The sequence below is a fragment of the Engystomops pustulosus genome, chromosome 3, assembly GCF_040894005.1.
Source record: "Engystomops pustulosus chromosome 3, aEngPut4.maternal, whole genome shotgun sequence".
Taxonomy (NCBI): Eukaryota; Metazoa; Chordata; class Amphibia; order Anura; family Leptodactylidae; genus Engystomops; species Engystomops pustulosus.
In genome coordinates, this window is record NC_092413.1 from 189,238,765 (window position 1) to 189,264,087 (window position 25,323).

The 25,323-nt window shown below is 43.6% G+C and overlaps 2 protein-coding genes across 2 annotated transcripts in view; one reads left to right on the forward strand and one right to left on the reverse strand.

The window, feature by feature from the left end:
* The first annotated feature begins 398 nt into the window (after positions 1-398).
* SRPRB (SRP receptor subunit beta) lies at positions 399-9,118 on the forward strand. The gene is made up of 7 exons (XM_072143423.1): positions 399-620; positions 995-1,089; positions 3,560-3,637; positions 4,511-4,593; positions 5,288-5,424; positions 7,582-7,636; positions 8,460-9,118. Exons 1-7 carry the CDS (start codon positions 482-484, stop codon positions 8,674-8,676), a joined length of 804 nt encoding a protein of 267 aa, XP_071999524.1. The 5' UTR covers positions 399-481; the 3' UTR covers positions 8,677-9,118.
* Positions 9,119-12,893: 3,775 nt separating this feature from the next.
* RAB6B (RAB6B, member RAS oncogene family) overlaps positions 12,894-25,323 on the reverse strand; it is a 36,673-nt gene continuing 24,243 nt past the window's right edge. Inside the window, exons 6-8 of the mRNA XM_072143424.1 lie at positions 14,926-15,019; positions 14,762-14,828; positions 12,894-13,626 (exon numbers count right to left, since the gene is read on the reverse strand). Of these exons, the coding sequence (XP_071999525.1) occupies positions 13,562-13,626; positions 14,762-14,828; positions 14,926-15,019 (226 nt within the window). The 3' untranslated portion in view covers positions 12,894-13,561. The remainder of the gene's footprint in view (positions 13,627-14,761; positions 14,829-14,925; positions 15,020-25,323) is intronic.

Consider the following 25,323-nt stretch of genomic DNA (forward strand, 5'->3'; position numbering starts at 1 on the left):
CTGTAAAACAGTTTTAAAAGTTTTTTTTTTTGTCTAAATAAAATATTTTGGCTTGAGAGCAGCGAGTGTGGACCCTCCTTTCTAGGACTGATGGCTTCCATGATTATATAACACAGGGATCTGGGAATCAAAAGCAAATGATGTACCATGGAGAGTCCCATCACGCCAGTTCATTTTCCCTCTCACCTATCGTCCATACTGATATACTGATACAGGACACAGCGCCGGGCTGTACACACGGTTGCGCCCCCCGGGTGATATAGGTTACAAGCCGCACTGTCGTCGGGCTGTGTACACACGAGCGCGCATTTTGCAATCCAGCGCGCGTCACGTGACATCCCTCCCTCTCCCGTCATGCACCGCGCCTGTCAGTCGCTTAGGACAGCTCACTGGTTGGCAACTAGTGACACGTTGCCGGCAGCAGGGCGCATGCGCGGTAGAGTGTGTAGCGCCCTGCGCAGGCGCACAGAGGAGGAGAATCATGGCGGCAGAAGCGGTACAGGAGAGTGTGAGCAGCCAGTGGCTGCCGGACATGGAGTTCATCAGGCAGGAGCTTGGACGGCAGGACCCCACCGTGCTGTCTGTACTGGTGGCGCTCGTGGTGGGGCTGATCAGCCTCTGTAAGTATACACTGCCATGTCTCATCCTTCACCTGCAGGGGCACTACAAGTGCCAGCAACTCTTACCACATCTGCCAGTGATAGCTAGGAGGTCGGCTCTGAGCTGTGACACTTCTTCACAGGGGGGAACATCACTGATACCTACTGATAACCTGTATCTAAAACACATCTGAGTTGTAGTATGTACACATATATCTATATACACATATATATGTATATGTTACAGATCCTGTATATTACACTGTTATGGGGTAACCTAGTATCCCCTGTGTATTGTGGCCCTGTGGGGGGCTCATCCACATGTCGTTGTGCTTGTATATTATTGTGTTTTTCCTCTCACTTGTATAAATTCTCCCGTTTCTTGTCCTTACTAGTGATCTGGCGATTGCTGCGGGGCAGTCAGAGCAGACGCAGAGCCATTCTGCTCGTGGGATTGTGTGATTCCGGGAAAACCCTCCTCTTCAGCAGGGTAAGACATTCATCATCATCATCATCATCATCATCTCTCTGTACCTGGTGAAGATCAGGTTCCTGTAGTGTCTGGTTGTAGAATCACCCTAGAGATAAATGTCCCATCCAGGGCAGCTGTAGCATGTGTTCTGCCTGGACATGCAATATTGTGCTCCTCCAAAAATAAGAAGGGTCTTATGTCATTTTCTTTGCTTGGAAAGTAAATTAGGGCTTAGTTTTAGGGGATGTCATAATGTTAATGTTGTCCATGAACAAAAGCCCTAATTTATTCTTGACGGAAAATAAACATTTCTTCAAATCTAAGGCTGGGTTCACATCCCATTTTATGTATACACTCAGCATATATGTTGGGAAAGCTCCCGACCAGATACGCTGAGTATATACATTTGTCATATAGTGGCAGACAGAGGCAATAATAGATCCACTGAAAAAGGCGAGATGGAGAGATGCAGCAAGCTACGTTATTCCAACCCGCAGCCTCCTGTTGATAAACCTATTCAGAGGCAATAGAAGGCAGCAGATGCTGGGTGTTGCATCCCTCCCCCAGCCTTGCGTCGCTCAACAGGAGGACGCACCTGGTGATGTCACTGTCCGTCTTTTGACATTGACAACACTGGGGAAATATCCAATACATCTGCAACGGCTAATCAATAGCTGCTGCCGATGTACACCCCCCAGGTGATGTAGTACAAGCATACAGTGGGATACGTCCATACCATACATTGTTAGGACACAACAGAACCCTCCCCCCCAACGTGTAATTACAATGTATGGCCAAAAAATTTGGTGTCTTTATTGGCTGTAATGTCCAGCAGTGGAACTTCCCTTATCTTAACCCCTCTTTTCCATGTAACGGCTTGTAAACATTGCATCTGTCAGCTTCTGCACCTCTTTCTCCATGCTACCTTCAGCTGACAGGCTGGATGGACAGCTCTGAAGCGGCTATGAATTATGTACAATTGCATCCAGAAACACATTTTTTTTCCCCGCACTGCCTACTGAAACTTTAAAGTCTTTGGCAACTACGTAAAACAGTAACCCAATGTGCCTTTACTGCCTTGTGGATAATCCCTGAATGTTCATCAAGTGATTCAGCAGTCCTGCTAATTACTTTTGCTCTTTTTGCAAACTCCCTGTGATTCTTTGTTTTACATCTCTGAGCTCTGATGAACAAGAGGAGCTGTAGAAAGAGAGTTATGACTTTTCCTGCTCCCTCTCCACCGCCGCCACAGTCTCTTAATGAGGACGAACATCAAAAGGAGAGACACAGCGTGTGACACCATGTGGACAACTTAGACAGTCAGAGAGAAGACGTTGTGTGTGTGTGTATATGCAGAGGGCAGCATGGTGAGAACGGAGAAAGGCTTAAACTATCAAAGGAGGCAAAGACACATGGAGAGACGTGTCTAATGGAACAAATTTATTGAAAAATGGCCAGCCCCTTTAACAGTGGATATCTCCAGTTCTCTGGCATCATGTTAAAATTAAACAAAAAAATGGGGCATGTGTTGAGGAGCTCTGACTGTACAGAACACTGAGCATCATGTCGCCTCCATACACCCCACCAGCTGCCCAATTTCTTCACCTAGAACCACCTCCCATAATACTTAATCTTTTTATCAATCTTTATATTAACCTTTACCGAACTGGCAAATGACAGATTCAGCAGGGACCTGCTACAGGTCAACACCAAGATGAGCGATTGGCTTGGGAGGTTTAGTTTCTGTAGTCAAAGTATTTAGGACTTTAAAGGGGTATTCTTGTCTGGGCAGTCACATTCAGTTTCTTTAATCTTCCATGTATAAACATTTCTTCAATTGGATGTTATTTAAAAAAAAATGTTTCTGTGTGAAGATAATTTCCCATAAACATAGCCATGTTGTCCCTTAGCTTCCTCGGTTACGACCACGTCACATTTAGGCAGCAGTGGCCAGACATGCACTATTGAGCCCTGCCTGACCACCTGGATTCAGTGATCATTACTAGAGGACGGCTGCAAGACATGTATAATTCTCAGATATTTCATATACAAAACCTTTTTGTTTATTTGTGCAATCCCTCCAGCAGAGGTGGCCGTATCCGGGGAAGCCATCTCGTTTCTAAGGGACCATATGACTACATTTATGGAAAATTATCTTCACACAGGAACGTTTTTTTAATAACATCTAATTGAAGAAATGTTTATTAATGGCAGATAAATCAAACTGAATGTGAATGCCCAGACGAGAATACCCCTTTAACCTCATTGACCAGCCATCTGATGCTGGAACGCAGGACCTCCGTTACGGCCTCCAGGATCATTTATGTCCTTATTAGATTTGGGCAGAGATGCAGCATACAGTATTCATTTTCTTCTGGTTTTCCTGTGTTTTGGGAATGGAAATTATACACCTATTGATGTGAGGCATTTTAGGAGCTTTATATTTATTTATTGTAACTTGGTTTCATTGATTTATTCTACATTTCAGCTTCTAACTGGAAATTATTGGAAAACTCATACGTCTATTTCTCCCAATACTGCGGCTTACAGACCAAAGAATGACAAGGTGAGACGACTGAGCTTCAATGGTAAATTCTCAAAGTTGAGCTTAATGTATGTGCAAATTAGGTCTTGTTTTCAGCCCTTTTTGGCCAATGTCCATGCACCCTGTGTCTCAACACATTGTGATTGCGCACAATGGGGCTCATTTACTAAGGGTCCGCGAAGCGCATTTTTGTAGGTTTCCTGACGATTTCCGTTACGCAGCGCATCGCGCCGGGATTGTGCGGCACACAATCGGCTTTTGCCGCATTGGTGCTGGCTTGCACGCGGCAGAAATTGGGGGGGGGGGCGTTGGACAACCCGACGGATTCGGAATACACGCAGGATTTAACATTTTAGAATTGTGTCACAAATCACGCACTTACAAGTGCCGGGAAGAAGAAGGTGAATTCTGGCGGACCTTGGCGGGGAAGCAACGGATGCAGGAACTCGGGCGCACGATCTTCATGAATCAGGACGTCATCCTTGTCAGACCGTCCGAATCGGGGATCGCGACAGGACCAGGTAAGTAAATTTGCATGGAAATGAACTTTCAATCCACATAAATTTTCTTCTTTCGCAGTGAGAGTGGAGAATACCTCTATCAAATTTCCTATATACATTTATTCCATGTAGGTTCACCATGGATTATTGTCCAAATATGGACGTGGGTTTGGTTGGAAGGCATCCATGTCCATATACCTGTGTGCTTGGCTTCGGTCATGATCTGCCTGTACATAATTCCATTGTCCAGGCAGGGACAGCTAAGCTGAATATTACACATTCATTGCTGAGAATAGTCATTCTGCATGCCTCAGACTTTATAAGGAAATGTTACAAGATCTAAATACTACAGGTCTGTCATAACACAAAAATGTTATATTTTTTGCATCTACAGGGTTCAAATTTCACCTTGGTTGATGTTCCTGGGCATGAAAGTCTACGGCTTCAGTTCTTGGAACAGTACAAGACAGCAGTCAGGTATAGTATGACACGTTGCTTTGCTCCATCGAATACATACACTATTTCAGTTGAAGTTCTCTATTTTCAACTTCATAATTTGTATAAATTATAACAAGTCTGCGCTTCACTCCAGACAAAGAGAATATAGGTAGCCTAATTCCCTTCTAAATGTGCAGTTAGGAACAGAATATCACAACACATAATACATGGATGTCTTCTCATGTGACCATTACTTCTCAGAGTTTAGGTCCATGCAGGGTAAGGCTCTGTTCACATGTGCATTAGAAATCCTCGATTGGGTAAATTTGGTTTTATTGATGGTAAATGGAAAACTGATAGATCCCATAGACTTTAGTTTGAGCAAATGGGGCCATAGACTGAGCTAAAATAATTCACCGAAATCAATAATTAAAGGTGATGTTTGGGATCAGAAAGCTTCCCATTGGCACCAGCTGATGTAAAAATAACAATGTCCCTTATTCCTGGTAAGCGCCTCTTATTGGGTACACAGTGGTTCGGCGGTGGTGTTGTATCGAGTACTTACCCCTGCTGCAGGCTGTATACAGTTTGTAATATGTTTCTCTGTGTGTTCTCATTCTAGAGCTGTGGCTAGAGCTCAGGGTAACCAGCGTGACCTTACCTCTCTATGTTCTATGATGCAATGTAGTCCCAAATATATGAGTGAATAATAATACTTCTTCTAATCCTGCAGGGCAATGATTTTTGTAGTGGACAGCTCGGCATTTCAGCGTCAGGTCAAGGAGGTGGCAGAATTCCTGTACCAAATTCTTACTGATGCTACATTGCTGCAATATAGTCCCCCAATGCTGATTGCCTGCAATAAGCAAGGTGAGTTGTTTTCTAAGATGGAGACCCTTGGCCTCAGCCCAAAAACACCTAAACGACTGCAAATCTTTCATTTTCTTTTACTGTGTTTTTCAGACTATAAGGCGCATTAGGTGCACCACCAATAAATGCCTGCTAAGACATCTAGGTTCATATATAAGGTGCACTGGATTATAAGGCATTATATATAGGCATTTTTAGGGTAGCGGGTATAAAAACTGCACTTGGCTTTCCTTTCAAATGCAGTAACTAAAAATGACCAGCAGGTGGCAGACAGGTGCACAGTTCAAGGCAGCTGCAGTTCCTGGGAAACTTTTCTCCAGCCTGTCACAGAGCTCCGATCTCATAGCTATGGGCTGCTGGGGGTTAATGTTGCAAGGGTGATGCAGTTATTCCTGTGGGGTTCCCAGTGGCTCCTTCTCTTTCCCCTGTTACAGAGCTGTCAGGTACTGGGGATTGTTTACTGATGATGATGATGATTGCCTCGTGGTCGGCACTATGGCAGCTCCGGTCTCTCCGTGCTAGGGGAGGGCAGGATGGGCACAATGTTGGTTGTGGTGCCAGGGCACTTCAGGAGCCAGGGACCCTATATACTGTGTGGGCTGGTGCAGTATATTTCTGGGGGCAGAGCTCTTAACACTGTTAAATGTACAGTACATCTTGTCTGTAGTATAGTTCCTAAATAAGACGCACCAAACTATAAGGCGCACCTTTGATTTTTGAGAAAATCAAAGGATTTTTGGTGTGCCTTATAGTCTGAAAAATATGGTGTATTGTATTTGTCATCTTCTCATTCTTTTATAGCTTCTCATGCCCTTTTTTGTAAATAATAAAAAAAATATATATATATATAAAATTATACAAATGAGCCCAAGGGGCTCCGGGATCCATATTTGTTAATGATCCCCACTGACTCATTTTTAAAACCTATTAAAAACACATACATAGGAAGCTTAAAGAAGAGCAGATCCTGCCATAGGGGGCACACACCAGTTTGTCAGTGTGCTTGGTTTACAATCCTTCATCCTGGTGGTAGATGTCCTTTAAATAAAAACATGTTGGGTTGCACCATTGATATGTATAGATCCATATGTGGTGTTTAGTGCTTGGAGAAAAGAAAAACTTAGGCTTGGGTGAAAGGTGGTGTATGTCCAAAAACATTTGCTGAGGTTTAACAGGTTGCAAACCTCCTAACAGTTTCCATTTAAAGATCCATCATGATAAACCGGGGACCCTTACTCATAGATCCAGGCACCGTAACTCTGCTAACCTTCTTATAGTTGTTATTGATTGCCTTTCTAAAATACACATGTTACAATGAGCAGAGCAGGTCTCCCCTCCCTGCACTTGCTGCTGTTGCTAGATTACACAGGCGGGGGAAGGGAGACGTGTTCTGCTCATTGTAGCAGCTTGTGAAGCTGATTCACTGAGGGACTCTGGAAAAACCTACCATAGCCCATCAGGTTCGTTAGCATAACTTTAAAAATCTATTTTAGAAGGAAGAAGGGGATGTATAAAACAAATATAGAAGATCTTATTATACTTGGTATCCATGGTTTCCTTTGTTCTAAAATCAACTTTAACAATATGTTAATGAGCCAGAAGAGCTCTGGCGGGTGTTAACAGAGCCCCTCAGAGGTGTAGCTATTACTGTCTCCCTCCCTTCCCTCTGCCTGATGTAATCAGGAAGGAAACTTCCCTGCATAGTGTAACAGCCTGTAAGGCTACAGCACTGAGGGGCTCTGGTAAAACTCCAGAGCCCCTCTGTGTCATTAGCATAATTTAAAAGTTGATTTTAGACGGAAGGAGGCCGTGTATAACAAATATAAGAAGTTTCTTATAAGACGACCACAGTCAAGGTGCCCTGATCTATGAGTAAGTATCATGATGGATTTTGATGGTTGATTTCTTTTAAGCAAGTCCGTTGCCCAAATATTATGGTAAAGATGACATACTGAAAGAACAGGCCTGTAAGACAGATGGTTTATTGGTTCTGTATCTTTAATGGAATACATTAGTCTTGGATATTTGTCCAGACTATTAATTTGGAGAGCACCCACTTGCCGTTCTCTGTGAGACTCTAACTGTACCACCACGTCTGTGAATTGGTTTTTTAAGTGGTCATTTTGTTAACTTGATATTTTATTCTCTTCTCAACAGATATATCCATGGCCAAGTCCGCTAAACTGATACAACAGCAACTGGAAAAGGAGTTGTAAGTATATCACCTAGTAACCATAAAAGGTGCTCTGTAAAATACATATGCACTCTCTGTTACCGGCAAGGGGTTCATCAGTTTTTCCATAAACAATGTTAAGAGAATGCTGAGGTAGCAGGAAGGGCTCCTCTACAAAGAATCCAGATGGAGGAGCCGTTGGCTCTGTTTACAAAGGTCAGATTCGGAAGACCTCTCACTTGGGCTCCATTCACACAGCCATATTGGGGACCATGATCTGACTGCACAAATTTCTAGTACATCTGGTCACAATGTGGTGAGCACTAGAAAATGTAGGACAGGTCCTATTCCTGCCCGGATTTGCGGTGCTGCCGCTCCTCACCCCACATCCCCACTTTCTCTGATTTCTGCCACTGAGCCACAAACAGTATAGCCACTTTGCTTTGGAGAACCTGTCCTATAATTACATTGATTTAAACTTTACCATACTTTATCTAGTGCCCCAGGCTGCGCCATAAAAATCTAAATATTCACAGCCATGTCTTTCTACCGCTGGTTTATAGCTGTGCTCATGTAGTTTGGTTAAAAATTTTGTTTAAAATGTAAATCAAGTGCTCTTGGAAAGGGGAATCACCAGTGGGCAGAGCACATACTACAACTATTTTTTGCTTAATCTAGGTCAACCCCTTTAAGGGTGAATACAGTAATAAACCAGCGGTAGATTCCCTTTTAATTTTGGTTCTTAGCCTAGGGATACTGAATGTGGCCACCATTACAGCTCTCTGGTTGTCAGTAGTAAATCGTCCTACACCTTTGGCGATCATTTTTGCTGTTACATATTTTTTTTCCTCTCCTTTAACAGGAATACTCTCCGTGTCACACAGTCCGCTGCTCCGAGCACCCTGGAAGGCAGCGATTCCCCAACCACCACACAGCTCGGGAAAAAGGGTAAAGACTTTGAATTCTCCCAACTCCCTATGAAGATCGAATTCCTGGAGTGCAGCCTCCGAGACAGCAAGGAGGAGGAGGGAGATGCAAATCTGGGCAATGTGGAAGGATGGTTGGCAAAGTTGGCATAAGCAAAAGTGATGATTGGTTATAAGCTGGACATGTGATTATGGTGACAACCAGAGGAATTTCATTACGTGTTATGGTCACACCTAGTTGTGAGAATATAGAGGATTTCCTTCCATCTCTGCTATGTAATATATGATATATCTCTCATAGACAATCCTTGCACTCCTGAGTGAACATGGGCTGCCATATTGTAAGAGTCTGTGCTAAAGTCTTGCTAAGATTACTTGTGATCTATTTCCAGGAGCAAGTGTCTGATGTATTTATTTATGCCTAATAAAGCTTAATTATGTGTTTCAACCCAAAAAAAATTTGGCTATGAGAGGACAAGATTAATCTGGGTTAGTGGCCCATATGCAAGTTGGTCAACAGCAAATAGTACATTTAGGCAAGGCTGTTTTAATCCCATTTGTACAAAATTGATTGGAGTGTCCCACTTGTTATATAGACGCAGCGAGCCGTGTTACACACTTGCCCGGCTTGGGGAAAATCTGCTGAGACACTTGCATTGTGTTCAATGGGGTTGTGGGGGACATAGTGAAGGTCCTTAGGTCTATTCATATTGTCAATTCTATAACTCTCTTGGACTAGGACAATCCTGCAGGCACAATGAACTGCAATATAAAACTAATATAGTTTATCGATCAAGCTATTGCATGTTCATTTTCCCTAGGGGGGGCATAAAAAGAAATTGTAATTCTAGGGCTACGCTGTCTATACATATATTTATAGTGTATGTATGAGTTCATATATCTATGCTTACCCCATGTGCTCAAAACTATTGAATGAAAAAATAGGCCCCTCTACAGCTCTGTTCATAAACAATAAATGAGTTTTTAGAATATGGGGACACAAATGGTGGCAGATCTCGGTTATAATATGTTGTGCTCAGAGCATGAGCTTTTCTCTGGACAGACTATGGACTGTTGTAGCTGGGGGGAAGGGGTGTAAGGCAGTGCTGTATGTAATGTACCTGGATACACTGTAAATGTGATGATAGGTTTCTCAGTCGTCTTTACAGGAGCTTGGATACCATATTGCACAATAAACATATTTTATTTTTCTTGTTTTTGCCAACTTTCGTTTGAGTCGTGGATCAAATTTGGACACCGGTTTAGAGGGCTACTATTGTTTTTTTTTCCCCCCTAAAAGCTAATTCATTACGGGGGAATTTATAAAGTACTGGAGCATTGAGGGCCAGTGTTTTTGTTTCCCTTTTCATCCCGCCGAGTCTCCAGGCTCTCGTGCCTAGCCGGGCAATTCTACACCAGGTCCGGTTTGGCGTAGGATTGCGCCATATCCTTTTCCAGGAACAGACGCAGGTTGTAGCTGGATTATTACTGTGCCCCACTTTTACGGCACAGCCCCATACCATGCCTCGCCATACCCACTTGGTGTAGAGGTGGCTTAAGGGGCTAAAAATTTGCTTTACACCAAGTATTACATCAGAGACTCTCCAGCTCATCATGAAGTGCTTCTGCACGTAGCCTTAATGCAGTTCCAAGTCTGTATTAGTCCAGGCCTCTTGTACACAACACCATGATAAAGGCAATATATAATGGATGCCATGACACCAAAATTGTGCCTAAGCACCTTGAAATGCCTTTGAAGACACAGGGATGTGTAAGGAAGGTCTATCCACGTCTGGATGTTGAACAATGAATCTGGGGAGGATCCTTGAGCTTGTTGGTTGATCAGACCATCCTTTCTACTGACAGTCTATCTGCACCTTTGCTGTGTAGTGGCACCACTGGACCCAATACCTAATAACTGGGTCAAAATGGCATAGCAGGTGGGAAAATGTTTGAAACAACCATCCTGCTTGCCTCAGTCTAATAATTCACCCTTTATCAAGGTCTGATAAAGTGTCACAGTGATTTGTATCAGTCAACGATCTGTCAATAAGAGGTAAACTACACAAAAGCAGCCTCTTTATAACACAATGGGAAGCTCTTTTAAGTCTTCTTTAGGCTATAGACAAGAGGAGAGCAGTGGATTTTTTGTGCCAATACTTTTGCCATCAGTCTCTTTTGTACAGAGAAGAGAGATAGATGATAACATTACTAAGAAAGTGCTGATCCGGTGATGTTGCCTAATATAATATGTAAAGTGGAGCTTCTCTGTCCTGATAATGGATGCATTGATCAACCTTGAATGCTCAGCGGCAAGTAATGTGATGAAAACCTTGCTTTAAGAAGCCTCTCAAGGTTGACTATAGTTTTGTTAGAAATCTTCAGACTCCATTAGTACATCTTCTCTGAGGTTGATTTACAGAAGCCCAGCTTGGGAATAAAGTCTTAAAGGGGTTGACCACTTTAACTCATGGTTTTGTAATGTGTGGGGGGGAAGGTTATTGGGTAATTTACCAATATACATCTAATAACTTCTGCTCCGCTTTCTTGATATGTAAAGTGAAGCCTCCTGTCTTTTACCTCATCAGCCGGACATTACTGTCCATAAAATGGCTACAGATAGGTCGCTCTGCCAGGACCTTATGATGGTATTCATGAATATAAAAATCAAGGTCCTGGAAGGGCAATTGCTCATGGACATATAAGCTCCCATGACCCTCCACCCACTTTATGGTCTATGAATGACTGATGAGGAAGAAGACAGGAGGTTTTACGTTTTTTTTTAATTTTTTTTTTTTTTTTTTTTTTTTTTACATATCAGGAAAGTGGTGCAGACCTTTGAATAGCTGTATTAGTTAGTAAATTATCTAATTTCCTGCCCCCACACATTACATGAGGTAAAGTGTTATTACTTTTGCAATTTGGGGGAGGTTTATCAGTAGTGTCTGAGAGCAGAACTGTTCTAGTTGCAACTGGATCAGTTTTACCTCAGACACTTCTGATAAATCGCTCCCATTTTATTAACAGCTGTGGGAAAATGAAAGTTTAGTTCTGATTGGTTGTCATGGGCAACTAGAACAGTTCTGCCTCAGACACTTCTGATAATAACACCCCCCCAGGCCCCTTCTACACTTTAGATTTTCATGCGTGCATCCTGTGTGTGCTTTTGACACGCAAAACTTGCATTTCACTCTGACCCATTGTAATCCATTTTTCAGACTTGAAGTCACGCGTGTGAAAAACGCCCCATACAAATCTGGTGACGCATCAAAAACACATTGCACTCTGAGATACATGGAAGTCCAATGCGTTTTTCACACATTAAGGCTACATTCACACTACAGTATGGGGGATGTATATACGGCCGATACACGTGCGGCACTGTACCACTCCGTAGCTCGGGAAAAGATAGGACACGTCCTATCTTTTCCCGTATTACAGCGCCGCGGCACATATGTTCCTATGGAGAGGGGCGGGGGTGAGCTGCGCTCACCTCCTCCTCTCCACGCGCTGCCGTGTGCCCGTCGTGCTACGGTGCGGCGGGCTCACGGCAGTGTGAATGTAGCCTAAATGCCACAGAAAAGGTAGACCTCAGTCCTGAGACATTTTCACTGACATTTTTCAATCAGTGTTCAGTCAGAGTTTGTTCAGTGTCTCAGTTTTTTTCAATGCAATTTCAATGCGTTTTTCTCGCGCAGATAACGCAAGTGAACGCATGGGCATATGTTTGTGCGAATGTAGCCTAATGGAGATATATTTCAATCTCCTTAGTTCTCCTCGCTGCATTACCTGTATATCACTGAGGAAAACACCTATAAAATTCTGAATTAAATGTTATGAAAGTAAAAGGCTTTTATTGTGTGATATTAAATAAAAAACACAGTAATGGGAATAATGCTCTGATGCTCTACAGGCTGCGGACATGACATGGTCACCCAAAAACATGTCATTCGAGGAACGTGTTCTTGATCACCTATAGTGTGCACTCATGAACCTGCTTACAGTGTTGGGCTCAGTCTAAACTGCCCAGTGCTACATTTAGCATAATTGATCAATAATTTGATTGATCGCGCACAATGCTGTACAAGCTGCATTCATATACATACATTGGAGGAGATTTATCAGTGTCTGAGGTAAAACTGTTCTAGTTGTCCATGGAAACCAATCAGAGCTCAGCTTTCATTTTATAAACAGCTGTGGGAAAAAGAAAGCAGAGTTTTGATTGGTTGCCATGGGCAACTAGAACAGTTTTACCTCAGACACTTCTGATAAATCTCCTCCATTTCCCATTTATCCCCAATCACCAAATGATAAATACATAACTATCTGCCGACAAAACACAAACCTCAAAATACCAAGTGCTACATACATCCCGTCACATTGTTTTTGGCAATTTTAATAAAGTACAATTATATATATATTACAACAAAAAAGTGAAAAAAAAAAAATATAACGTCAATGTTAATAACAGGAACTTGTCTTCTTGTATGAAGAGAACCAGTTTTGGTATGAGGGGAAGAGAATCTACGGTATTTTACAAATCTGCTTAGAATAATCTGAGTGAGTTACTCGGGAGAGTGTGTGTATTCATATCAAGTTATTTTACACATATTTGGATATTCTTGGCTTTTACTAGTTGTAAAGAATTAACCACTTGGTGAACCCTTCTATGTTTCTACGTCTAAGCAAGTGAGTGTTATTGTACATGTGTTATGCAAATCTGTCAATCTCAAGGTGCGTTTAGAAGGAGCCGGGATTGTGAGCACAAGAGGGCCAGAAAGAAGAGACACGGTGAAATGAGTCAAACATCTGTGAAGAGTGGGGGGAAAAGACTCAGGACCAACACAAGAACCAAAGAAAGTCGACAAAAGGCAAACAAGGTCTCCGGGGAAGGTGGGAGAGGTCAGGAACAGTGGTGGATCTTGAAATTCTCTAGATGTGGTTTCCGAATTTATTTTGTTTTTCCAGGCTAACCAATAGGAAGCATCTTGGGGCTAAGCACATGGCCTCTGGCAGCTCACCTGTCATGCGCTGCATATTAACAAGAGCACCCGGCATCAGCAACCTGCGGTTCTTGGGGTTTGTCAAGTTTTATGTCGATCACTGTGATCACGGCAGTTAAGGATCATTGAGAGCACAGAAAAACAGATTTCTCTGATCTAGGATTGTTAATATTCTGATTATAACGTTTTGATAAACAAATTAAGTTCAATTGGTATCTCAATTAGAATTGTTCACCTGGTATATACTCCATTGACGCTGAAGGCTAGTTCATGGATAAATCCTCCATCGTGGAACATCAAGGAAAAATATGGAGGAATCCAGAATCTTTCAAACCTACAAGCTTTATTATTCCCAAAGATGTCTCGTTATAAAACATTCACATGACAAACACACTTAAGATGTAGACAGGACAAAAGTGTGGGAGTTTGGATTAATAAGGATGCTGGATTCCTCCATATTGTTCCTCACAAATGTCAAACACGAGGCCGAGGGCCAATTCCAGTCCAGCACCTCATTTTATGTGGTGTGGAAAACCCTGATTCTGCACCAAAACAGATATGGATGGATCTGAAACAGTCATGGTATCCTAACATATCAGCCCCCATCTCCCTACATTTTGGATAGTTACTGCCAGTGGTAGAGGAGGTTTGTTGGGTGTAAGGTATTGAGGAAGAGGGGAGGTGTCTAACTTGGTTAGGAGAAGTTGGGTGTTTTTTAGACAAGAAAGGAATGCTACGATCTTACAAAGGCCAATTTCTATAAAGTTAATGCTCCTGCTTTATACATTGGGCGGTATTATACGCTGACACATTGGGGGTCATTTACTAAAGGCCCTATTCGCGTTTTCCCGACGTGTTACCCGAATATTTCCGATTTGTGACGATTTTTCCTGACTTGCCCCGGGATTTTGGTGCACGCGATCGGCTTGTGGCGCATCGGCGCCGGCATGCACGCGACGGAAATCGGGGGCATGGCTGAACGAAAACCCGACGGATTCGGAAAAACCGCCGCATTTAAAAAAAAAAAGTGTCGCGAAAATTGCACTTACTTTCACTCAGCCCAGCTCGGTGTATTCCAGTGCGTTCCGATGCTCTTCAGCACAGCTGCGCCCCCTGGTGAAGGAACTACCTTAATAAATCCCAGCCGGACCCCGAATCCAGCGCAGAGAACGCGCCGCTGGATCGCGAATGTGCCGGGTAAGTAAATCTGCCCCAATATGTCTTTTAAAGGATACTTCCATCCTTGGTCTTCTCTTCTGTGCACTCCATACCTGGCAAGGCAGAAGCAACCCTACGAAATAGCTGAAAAGGAAAAATGATCAATAATTAGACAATTTTGCTGGCAACATTTCATTTGGATGAAAATTATTAAAAAACGGGAGATAGAAAAAGATGTCACCTGTTTAACATTGTATCCGGTTTTGGCACTAGTTTCAATAAACATAACATTCAGCTCTTTGGCCCGCTGTTCTCCTTCCTCGATGGTGATCTGCCTAATAAATCACAAAAGATTTTATATCAGGTCATGCTAAAACACAAAGCGTATAGAAACATATTGTTTTCATACTAACATAGATCCCCCCTCATATGGTTTCCATTATCCGCAGACTCCTTTCCCCATGGTATACACTATATTTCATTTGAAGATTGCCTGTACACAGTGGGGCACATTTGCTAAGGGTCCGAACGCTGCATTTTTGTCAGGTTTCGCAATTCTTTTTCGTTTTGCCCTGAATTGCCCCGATTTTTTGGCGCATGCGATCGGATTGTGTCGCATCGTCGCCGGCTTGCATGCGACACAAATTGGGGGGCCTGGACTGATTTGGACAAACGCGTAATTTTAAAGAAAATTGAGTCCCAAGATCAGCACTCACATGCACGGGGAAGAAGGTGAACTCCGGCGGACCTCAGCGGGGGAAGTGACACATGCAGGAAATTGGACACACGATCTTAGTGAATTACAGCAGACCCGAATTCTCGTCGGACAACACACGGCGGGGATCGTGGCGGGATCGGTAAGTAAATGTGCCCCAGTGTATCTGGATTGTAACTTTTCTTCATATGTAGCTCTTGTATTTGGTATTGTAATTGCATGAAGCAGCTTTACAATGTTTATGGGAATAATTACATAAACCATAACGACCTAACAACCTCCACCCATCATGTCATTATAAGAGGCCAATGGAACCGATTCCATAGACGCCAAACCACCTGAGTTTACCTATAGAGCCCATAGCTTCTCATATGTGTAAAGGGCCCTTCTCTTGTTGTAAACAAAGTTAAACAGAATCTGGGCCTCGAGTGCCCTCTACTTCTATCAGGGTATTGAAGTAGCATTAAATACACAATCTTTTAATGAAGAGTCCATGCATTGCTTTGTAGTTTGCACCATTTACTACAGTAAGTGTTACCAGGACCATATTTACAGCTGAGGTCTCTATATACCCCCAGTGATTGGCCATTTATAGTCAACAATTCTCATGATTTGCTTCTTTCTTTAATGACCTTTGGAAGTGTTATTCCCACTTCAGTAGAATAATCACTTTTGTTCCCAGTGCTCCATACTATGACCTCACTATGCCTCCACTCCCATACATTAGGACTCCCATGTACATTCCAATAGACCATTCACTGCTTTTTCCACACTTCTATAAACTACCACTTCCTATACATTATAACACCCCTCTGCCCCCATTCCAAGACTTTTGGGGACTTCTCATTTAGTTTATGATACTGATCCTTCAGTCTATAACAGTAACCTGGCCGAAAAATAAATGGATAATTAACAATAGTCCTGAGGACGACCCTCCCTACTGGACACTCTAGGCACAGTGGATTTTTATTCTGCTGGATCTCTGGAATCTATAATTGTGTAATTGAGGGGACTGGTCACTTATACAGGTTAAGGCCCCTTGCACATGAACATGAGAGGGATGAGGAGCGCTCACCGCTCCTGCACACGAGCGTGTGCTCGCCTGGTTTTCTCCATAGAAAGCGGAGCGGCTCACCGCACCATGACCCATTGCCGTGGACCTTCATGAGGGCTGTGATCTGGACACAAATTTTGCGGCAAGATCATGGCCAACCTCTTCAAGACCTTATTCTGACCAATACATCTCTGCCTATGAGATTGAGACACGTAGTTGGAAGACAGATTGCTGTATTCGTTTTTACAGAGCGTATGTAGGTTGCACTAATATTGTATAAGTTTTGATCCATTATGCAGTAGAGATCAGTGACCGCCATGTAGCCGTCTTCAATCATTCCCCTTGTTATGAGATATGAGTTGAGTCCAATATATGTCTTAATGCATATTCAATAACTGGAAATAAAATGTTGTAGGTCCCTCATCATCCAAGTGTTTCTGACCGAAATCAACCCCAAAGCATATAGTTATATTACACCCGAATGAACCGATTCCCTCTTGTCCTGTTAATGATGGTTCATAACAAGATTAAAATAGAGCAGAATGAGAACAGAGTTAAATATATTTAATGGAGAATGAAAGCTGCCATGGGAACAGCGGGATAAATGATTGCTCTGATGAACCTGTAAACGAGTCTATGTAAATGAGCAATTAAATTGTCAGTTGTTAATGAAAAGTTCACTTATAACTAAGCTACAAGAATCATGGGAGTCCTCATTTTTTCACATTTTATGAGTGTATTTTGTTGTGTAGATTGGTACAGGATTAGTAGAGACATGTTATTATAATTATAGAGGCATACAGGGGCATAACCATCTCGGTTGCAGGGGTGTGACCAGGCCCAGGGATGGAGGGGGCCCTCACTGCAGGTCCATCAGAGGAAAAGTGAATCAATTGTATGCGTGTAAGACACACACCTTGTTTACCGGGGCGCAAAGGCAGAGACGTCTATGCACACACGCTATGATGTCATCAAAGAGGTCAAACTCTGTGTCATATGTGTGGGCAGGGTGCACAAACACTCTCTGCCTGCACTGCTGTACTGCAACCCCAGGGAGAAGAGGAAGCGGCTGGGACCACCAGAGGTAAGTACTGATTAAATTTTTATTATTTCTTAGTATTTTTCTTTTTGAATATGATGAAATTCCCTGTGTCTGCTGCTGCTCATTTCATGAGAGGAGGCTGCCGAACACTTACTCAGTGAAGGGAGGCTGCCGAACACTTACTTACTGAAGGGAGGCTGCCGAACACTTACTTAGTGAAGGGAGGCTGCCGAACACTTACTTACTGAAGGGAGGCTGCCGAACACTTACTTACTGAAGGGAGGCTGCCGAACACTTACTTACTGAAGGGAGGCTGCCGAACACTTACTTACTGAAGGGAGGCTGCCGAACACTTACTTACTGAAGGGAGGCTGCCGAACACTTACTTACTGAAGGGAGGCTGCCGAACACTTACTTACTGAAGGGAGGCTGCCGAACACTTACTTACTGAAGGGAGGCTGCCGAACACTTACTTAGTGAAGGGAGGCTGCCGAACACTTACTTACTGAAGGGAGGCTGCCGAACACTTACTTAGTGAAGGGAGGCTGCCGAACACTTACTTAGTGAAGGGAGGCTGCCGAACACTTACTTAGTGAAGGGAGGCTGCCGAACACTTACTTACTGAAGGGAGGCTGCCGAACACTTACTTACTGAAGGGAGGCTGCCGAACACTTACTCAGTGAAGGGAGGCTGCCGAACACTTACTCAGTGAAGGGAGGCTGCCGAACACTTACTTAGTGAAGGGAGGCTGCCGAACACTTACTTAGTGAAGGGAGGCTGCCGAACACTTACTTAGTGAAGGGAGGCTGCCGAACACTTACTCAGTGAAGGGAGGCTGCCGAACACTTACTCAGTGAAGGGAGGCTGCCGAAAACTTACTCAGTGAAGGGAGGCTGCCGAACACTTACTTACTGAAGGGAGGCTGCCGAACACTTACTTAGTGAAGGGAGGCTGCCGAACACTTACTCAGTGAAGGGAGGCTGCCGAACACTTACTTAGTGAAGGGAGGCTGCCGAACACTTACTTAGTGAAGGGAGGCTGCCGAACACTTACTCAGTGAAGGAAGGCTGCCGAACACTAACTCAGTGAAGGGAGGCTGCCGAACACTTACTCAGTGAAGGGAGGCTGCCGAACACTTACTCAGTGAAGGGAGGCTGCCGAACACTTACTCAGTGAAGGGAGGCTGCCGAACACTTACTCAGTGAAGGGAGGCTGCCGAACACTTACTCAGTGAAGGGAGGCTGCCGAACACTTACTTAGTGAAGGGAGGCTGCCGAACACTTACTTAGTGAAGGGAGGCTGCCGAACATTTACTCAGTGAAGGGAGGCTGCCGAACACTTACTCAGTGAAGGGAGGCTGCCGAACACTTACTCAGTGAAGGGAGGCTGCCGAACACTTACTCAGTGAAGGGAGGCTGCCGAACACTTACTCAGTGAAGGGAGGCTGCCGAACACTTACTTAGTGAAGGGAGACCTGCAGTGAGGGCCCAGGGATGGAGGGGGCCCTCACTGCAGGTCCATCAGAGGAAAAGTGAATCAATTGTATGCATGTAAGACACACACCTTGTTTACCGGGGCGCAAAGGCAGAGACATCTATGCACACTCGCTATGATGTCATCAAACAGGTCAAACTCTGCGTCATATGTGTGGGCAGGGTGCACAAACACTCTCTGCCTGCACTGCTGTACTGCAAACCAGGGAGAAGAGGAAGCGGCTGGGACCACCAGAGGTAAGTACTGATTAAATTTTTATTATTTCTTAGTATTTTTCTTTTTGAATATGATGAAACTCCCTGTGTCTGCTGCTGCTCATTTCATGAGAGGAGGCTGCCGAACACTTACTTAGTGAAGGGAGGCTGCCGAACACTTACTCAGTGAAGGGAGGCTGCCGAACACTTACTTAGTGAAGGGAGGCTGCCGAACACTTACTTAGTGAAGGGAGGCTGCCGAACACTTACTCAGTGAAGGAAGGCTGCCGAACACTAACTCAGTGAAGGGAGGCTGCCGAACACTTACTCAGTGAAGGGAGGCTGCCGAACACTTACTCAGTGAAGGGAGGCTGCCGAACACTTACTCAGTGAAGGGAGGCTGCCGAACACTTACTCAGTGAAGGGAGGCTGCCGAACACTTACTCAGTGAAGGGAGGCTGCCGAACACTTACTCAGTGAAGGGAGGCTGCCGAACACTTACTCAGTGAAGGGAGGCTGCCGAACACTTACTTAGTGAAGGGAGGCTGCCGAACATTTACTCAGTGAAGGGAGGCTGCCGAACACTTACTCAGTGAAGGGAGGCTGCCGAACACTTACTCAGTGAAGGGAGGCTGCCGAACACTTACTCAGTGAAGGGAGGCTGCCGAACACTTACTCAGTGAAGGGAGGCTGCCGAACACTTACTTAGTGAAGGGAGACCTGCAGTGAGGGCCCAGGGATGGAGGGGGCCCTCACTGCAGGTCCATCAGAGGAAAAGTGAATCAATTGTATGCATGTAAGACACACACCTTGTTTACCGGGGCGCAAAGGCAGAGACATCTATGCACACTCGCTATGATGTCATCAAACAGGTCAAACTCTGCGTCATATGTGTGGGCAGGGTGCACAAACACTCTCTGCCTGCACTGCTGTACTGCAAACCAGGGAGAAGAGGAAGCGGCTGGGACCACCAGAGGTAAGTACTGATTAAATTTTTATTATTTCTTAGTATTTTTCTTTTTGAATATGATGAAATTCCCTGTGTCTGCTGCTGCTCATTTCATGAGAGGAGGCTGCCGAACACTTACTTAGTGAAGGGAGGCTGCCGAACACTTACTTAGTGAAGGGAGGCTGCCGAACACTTACTTAGTGAAGGGAGGCTGCCGAACACTTACTTAGTGAAGGGAGGCTGCCGAACACTTACTTACTGAAGGGAGGCTGCCGAACACTTACTTACTGAAGGGAGGCTGCCGAACACTTACTTACTGAAGGGAGGCTGCCGAACACTTACTTACTGAAGGGAGGCTGCCGAACACTTACTCAGTGAAGGGAGGCTGCCGAACACTTACTCAGTGAAGGGAGGCTGCCGAACACTTACTTAGTGAAGGGAGGCTGCCGAACACTTACTTAGTGAAGGGAGGCTGCCGAACACTTACTTAGTGAAGGGAGGCTGCCGAACACTTACTCAGTGAAGGGAGGCTGCCGAACACTTACTTAGTGAAGGGAGGCTGCCGAACACTTACTCAGTGAAGGGAGGCTGCCGAACACTTACTCAGTGAAGGGAGGCTGCCGAACACTTACTCAGTGAAGGGAGGCTGCCGAACACTTACTCAGTGAAGGGAGGCTGCCGAACACTTACTCAGTGAAGGGAGGCTGCCGAACACTTACTCAGTGAAGGGAGGCTGCCGAACACTTACTCAGTGAAGGGAGGCTGCCGAACACTTACTCAGTGAAGGGAGGCTGCCGAACACTTACTCAGTGAAGGGAGGCTGCCGAACACTTACTTAGTGAAGGGAGGCTGCCGAACACTTACTTACTGAAGGGAGGCTGCCGAACACTTACTCAGTGAAGGGAGGCTGCCGAACACTTACTCAGTGAAGGGAGGCTGCCGAACACTTACTCAGTGAAGGGAGGCTGCCGAACACTTACTTAGTGAAGGGAGGCTGCCGAACACTTACTTAGTGAAGGGAGGCTGCCGAACACTTACTTAGTGAAGGGAGGCTGCCGAACACTTACTTAGTGAAGGGAGGCTTCTGGACATTTACTTAGTGAAGGGAGGGTGCTGGACATTTGCTTAGTGAAGGGAGGCTGCTGGACATTTAATTAGTAATTGGAGGCTGAAGGATATTTAATTATTGAGAGGAGGTTGCCAGACATGAATAAGGGGAGGTTACTACTGGACATTTCATTTCATGAATGAGGGGAGGTGCTGGACATTTCATTAGTGAGGGGAGGCTGCTAGAAATTTCATTGGTGAGGGGAGGCTGTTGCACAGTATATTTATGAGAGGAGGTACTACTGGACAATATATATATACCATATATATATATATATATATATATATATATATATATATATATATATGGTATAGTTATATATGAACATATATATACTCAAATTTAATGTGTGTGATAGGGATGGCAACTAGAGTTTAGGTATAGGAGTACCCAATCTAAAGTTTGCACCAGAGCCAACTGATGCACTTTTACACCATTGATCGTGGATTGTATTATGGGATGGATAGGTGGATGTTCAGGGTCCTGAGGCACATAACATAGGCATAGATGATTGATCTTTACAATGTCAAATAACCACATTTGCTAGGATCCCAAAGCCTCTGCAAGACTCCACATTGAAAGAATAATATGCAGATATATGGATCCTGCACAATACCTCTTCATTGTGTTAATCCAGTAAGATTTGTTCTCGTATTGAATCAATGTGGTAATCCTAAAGAAAATGTGGTTCTGTAACTGTATCCAGTAAGCTTTGTGTTTGTACTAAATCTATGCAGTAGACTTTGTTCTGGTTCCATATCTATAGTATAGCATGCATTGCTCTGTTGACATACCCATGTATTAAGCCTGGTTCTGATACTGTATCTCTGCAGTAACTTTGGTTATGGTATTGTATCTAGGCAGTAAGCATCAGCTAATTTAAACATTATTGCATTGCTGAGTTCCATAATCTAAAGGTCATTGGTATTTTTAAAGGGAGTAAATAATAGATATTGATTGCATAACGAAAAGTTATACAGTCTTCCAAAATACTTTCTGTATCAATTAACCATGGTTTTCTAGATCTTTTCATTCAACAGAAAGCTTAATTGTTTACTTCCTGTTGATAAAAACCACTCCCAGGTCATGTGATGTCACACAGGTGCATGGCACGTTATATTACACAGCTCTGATTACTCTCTGTGATACTGACAAGCCTTGCACCTGTGTCACATCACATGATTAGAGATGGATTTTTATGTAAACAGGAAGTGAACAATGAAGCTTCCTGTTGAAAGCAGCCATGAGGAATTATTACAGAAAGTATTCTGGATAATTATTATTTGCTAAAAGTGGGCAACCCCTTTAATCAACCCCTGGCTTTCCTCCATCTCTTACTGGGGACATTTTTATGTCCATAAACAACTGTTTATGATGGTGGCTCAGTAGTGATCACTTTTGCTTTGCATCACTGCAGTCCTAGACTTCATTGCATATAACAGCAACATCTGCGTTTAGGGCACTTTCACATTGGCGTTGTTTTTCATGTCCGTGATTCAGTGATTTCCATGGATGCCTCACAAAGCCATCGATTGCTATAGGTGTTTTCACATTGGCTTTTATTTCCACTGATCTGTTGTCCGTAGAAAAATTATGAACCATATCTTATTTTTTTCACGATGTGGATCACAGAAGGCAATACAATTCTATGGGTCCACAAAAACAACGGATGAAACATCTATTTTTTTCATTGATGAGACTGAAATACCAGCTGTGATGTTTTCAAAGCAATGTTAAACCTTTAGTTTTTTTGTTGACATGGAGACAAAACGGAAGAAAAACGGAGACACAACTGAGGCAAAACGCAACGGATGCGTAACTGAAAATGAACATCAATGTGAAAGAGCCCTAGGTGTGTAAGTTCTCCCCAAGTCTATAACTTTTTAGGACCCTGCTTTCAGGGTTACATTTCAAAGTAACCACTAATGGTGGTCACATCACCCTCAGGGCTCATGCACATGCAAGCTTGCGGCGATATATATGTTCCCCATAGATGCTATGGCGCACAGGCCCGGTATGTTCCGAGCTGTAGCCGCAAAAAGATAGAGCTTGCTCTATCTTTGGCCATATTGAAGACCGTATGGCTACTATTTTCTATGGTTAGTGTGCATGAGCCCGGTAACACGCTGAGACTTTTGTATACAAGCTTACTCCTATTCATCTGGTTCCGAAAGTTATATTTCTAGACCATAAACCGAGAGATCTCCATTTAACTTGAAGATCTTATTGCCAGCTCTCATGTCATTAATTGCAACAACCTCAAACTGTCAAAGGATCCACAATCCCACACACTGAGAGCCAAAGATTAAAGAAGAATCCACTACTCTCCGAGATGTTTCTCAGTTAGGAAAGACAATGCATCAAGATAATGAGCTCAGTATCCAGCAGGACATATATCACAGAGCTGCAGTAGCTTTCTGTACTGCGAGAATGGAAACATGTGACCTTGGACCATAGGGAACTGCAAAATGATATGATTTCTAGGAAAATCTAACCTTTTATAGGCATTTTTATAGTCACATTTTGTGATTTTGCATAGACATAAAATGTCAGATGGCTTTGATTTATCCAATTAGATCGCTGTGTCTTTGAGTTGTTTTAATGGATTTCGTGTCTGTGAAATCAATGTAATAGATTTTTGCTACAGTCTTGATCACAGTTATACAGAGGCATCCAATGCAACAGAAACACTTTTGTAACTGTGTAGTACAATAGAAGGTGCACTACACAATAATACACAATATAAGTGTACGTCATGCCGCAGTGGCTCTGATCAGGTTCATTAAACAGGTTTTCCCACAAAGAAAAGTAAGGGCCTTTCCAATATAAGGCAGAGATCCAATTATCCAAGTATTCAATCAAAGATAAAGCTATGGATCCCATAAGAGATCAGCTATATGTTAAAGGGGTAATAGAGGAATAAGTCCTGGCCAGACTTCTCTGGCAGTGGCTTGCTTTAAAGGGGTTTTCCCACGCTGAGACCCCCACAGATCCTGAAAAAGAGGGGTCTGATGGGGTCCCACATACCTCCGTCGGACCCCTTGTCGCTCCGTTAGACTAATGGAGTAGACGGCAGCACATGACTGTTCTGCTCCATGTGCAGAGCGAAATTGCAGAGCGTTGCGCTCACCGATCTCCATCAGCTCTATAGAGATTGATGGAGCAGAACGGTCATGCACGGCCGTCTGCTCCATTAGTCTGACGGAGTGAGACCCACACTGATCAGCAAGTTAGGTCCTATCCCATGGACAGGGCCTGACTTTAGTTAGTGGGAAAACCCCTTTAAAGCAAGTCACTGCCAGAGAAGTCTGGCCAGGACTTATTCTTCTATTACCCCCTCAAAATATAGCTGACGTTTTATGGGATCCATAGTTTTACCCTTACTTGAATACTTAACCGTAATTGGATCACTGCCCCATATTGGGTCCATGTTCTCATTGCTTTGGATACCTTCCCGTTTTATTGGATTCCTGAGCCATATTTTATTCATTATCTTATTCTATATCTGTCCCCTTGTTGGATCCAATATGTATTATCATTCACATAGACTTATTCCTCGGCCCCAGTAGGGTGTTTATCAGGTATTTTCTGGGTAATGAGAAAAGTTATTCATCCTTGTTCCCTGTGTGCACTGATAGTGGCCTGGTATATAATCTAAAAGTAGTCATGTACAGTATAGTCAGGACCAGCGCCAGCACTTTGCATAAGGACTGCGGGGGCTGTATCTAATGAATCCATAGGGTATGAGGGGGACTAGGGAACAGGAGACTGTTTTAGTTTCTGAATTTTTAATGCTGCCATGTGAGGAACAGATCAATCACCTGACCTATATCAGACTAAATACTGGACATGTGGAAGAATTGGGTTACAGATTTTTTTTGATTGCAGAAGTAATAATAATTCTCATAATAAAATTATACTAGCAAACTGTGATATTAGTCTTTAACCCCTTTGTGACCGAAGGTCATTAATGTCTGAATGTCCAGGTCAATTTTTTCAGTTCTGTTTTGCGCCTATCTTCGGAAAAGCTTTACATATCGCAACAATTTTACAGAAAAAAATGAACTTTTATTAATTATATGT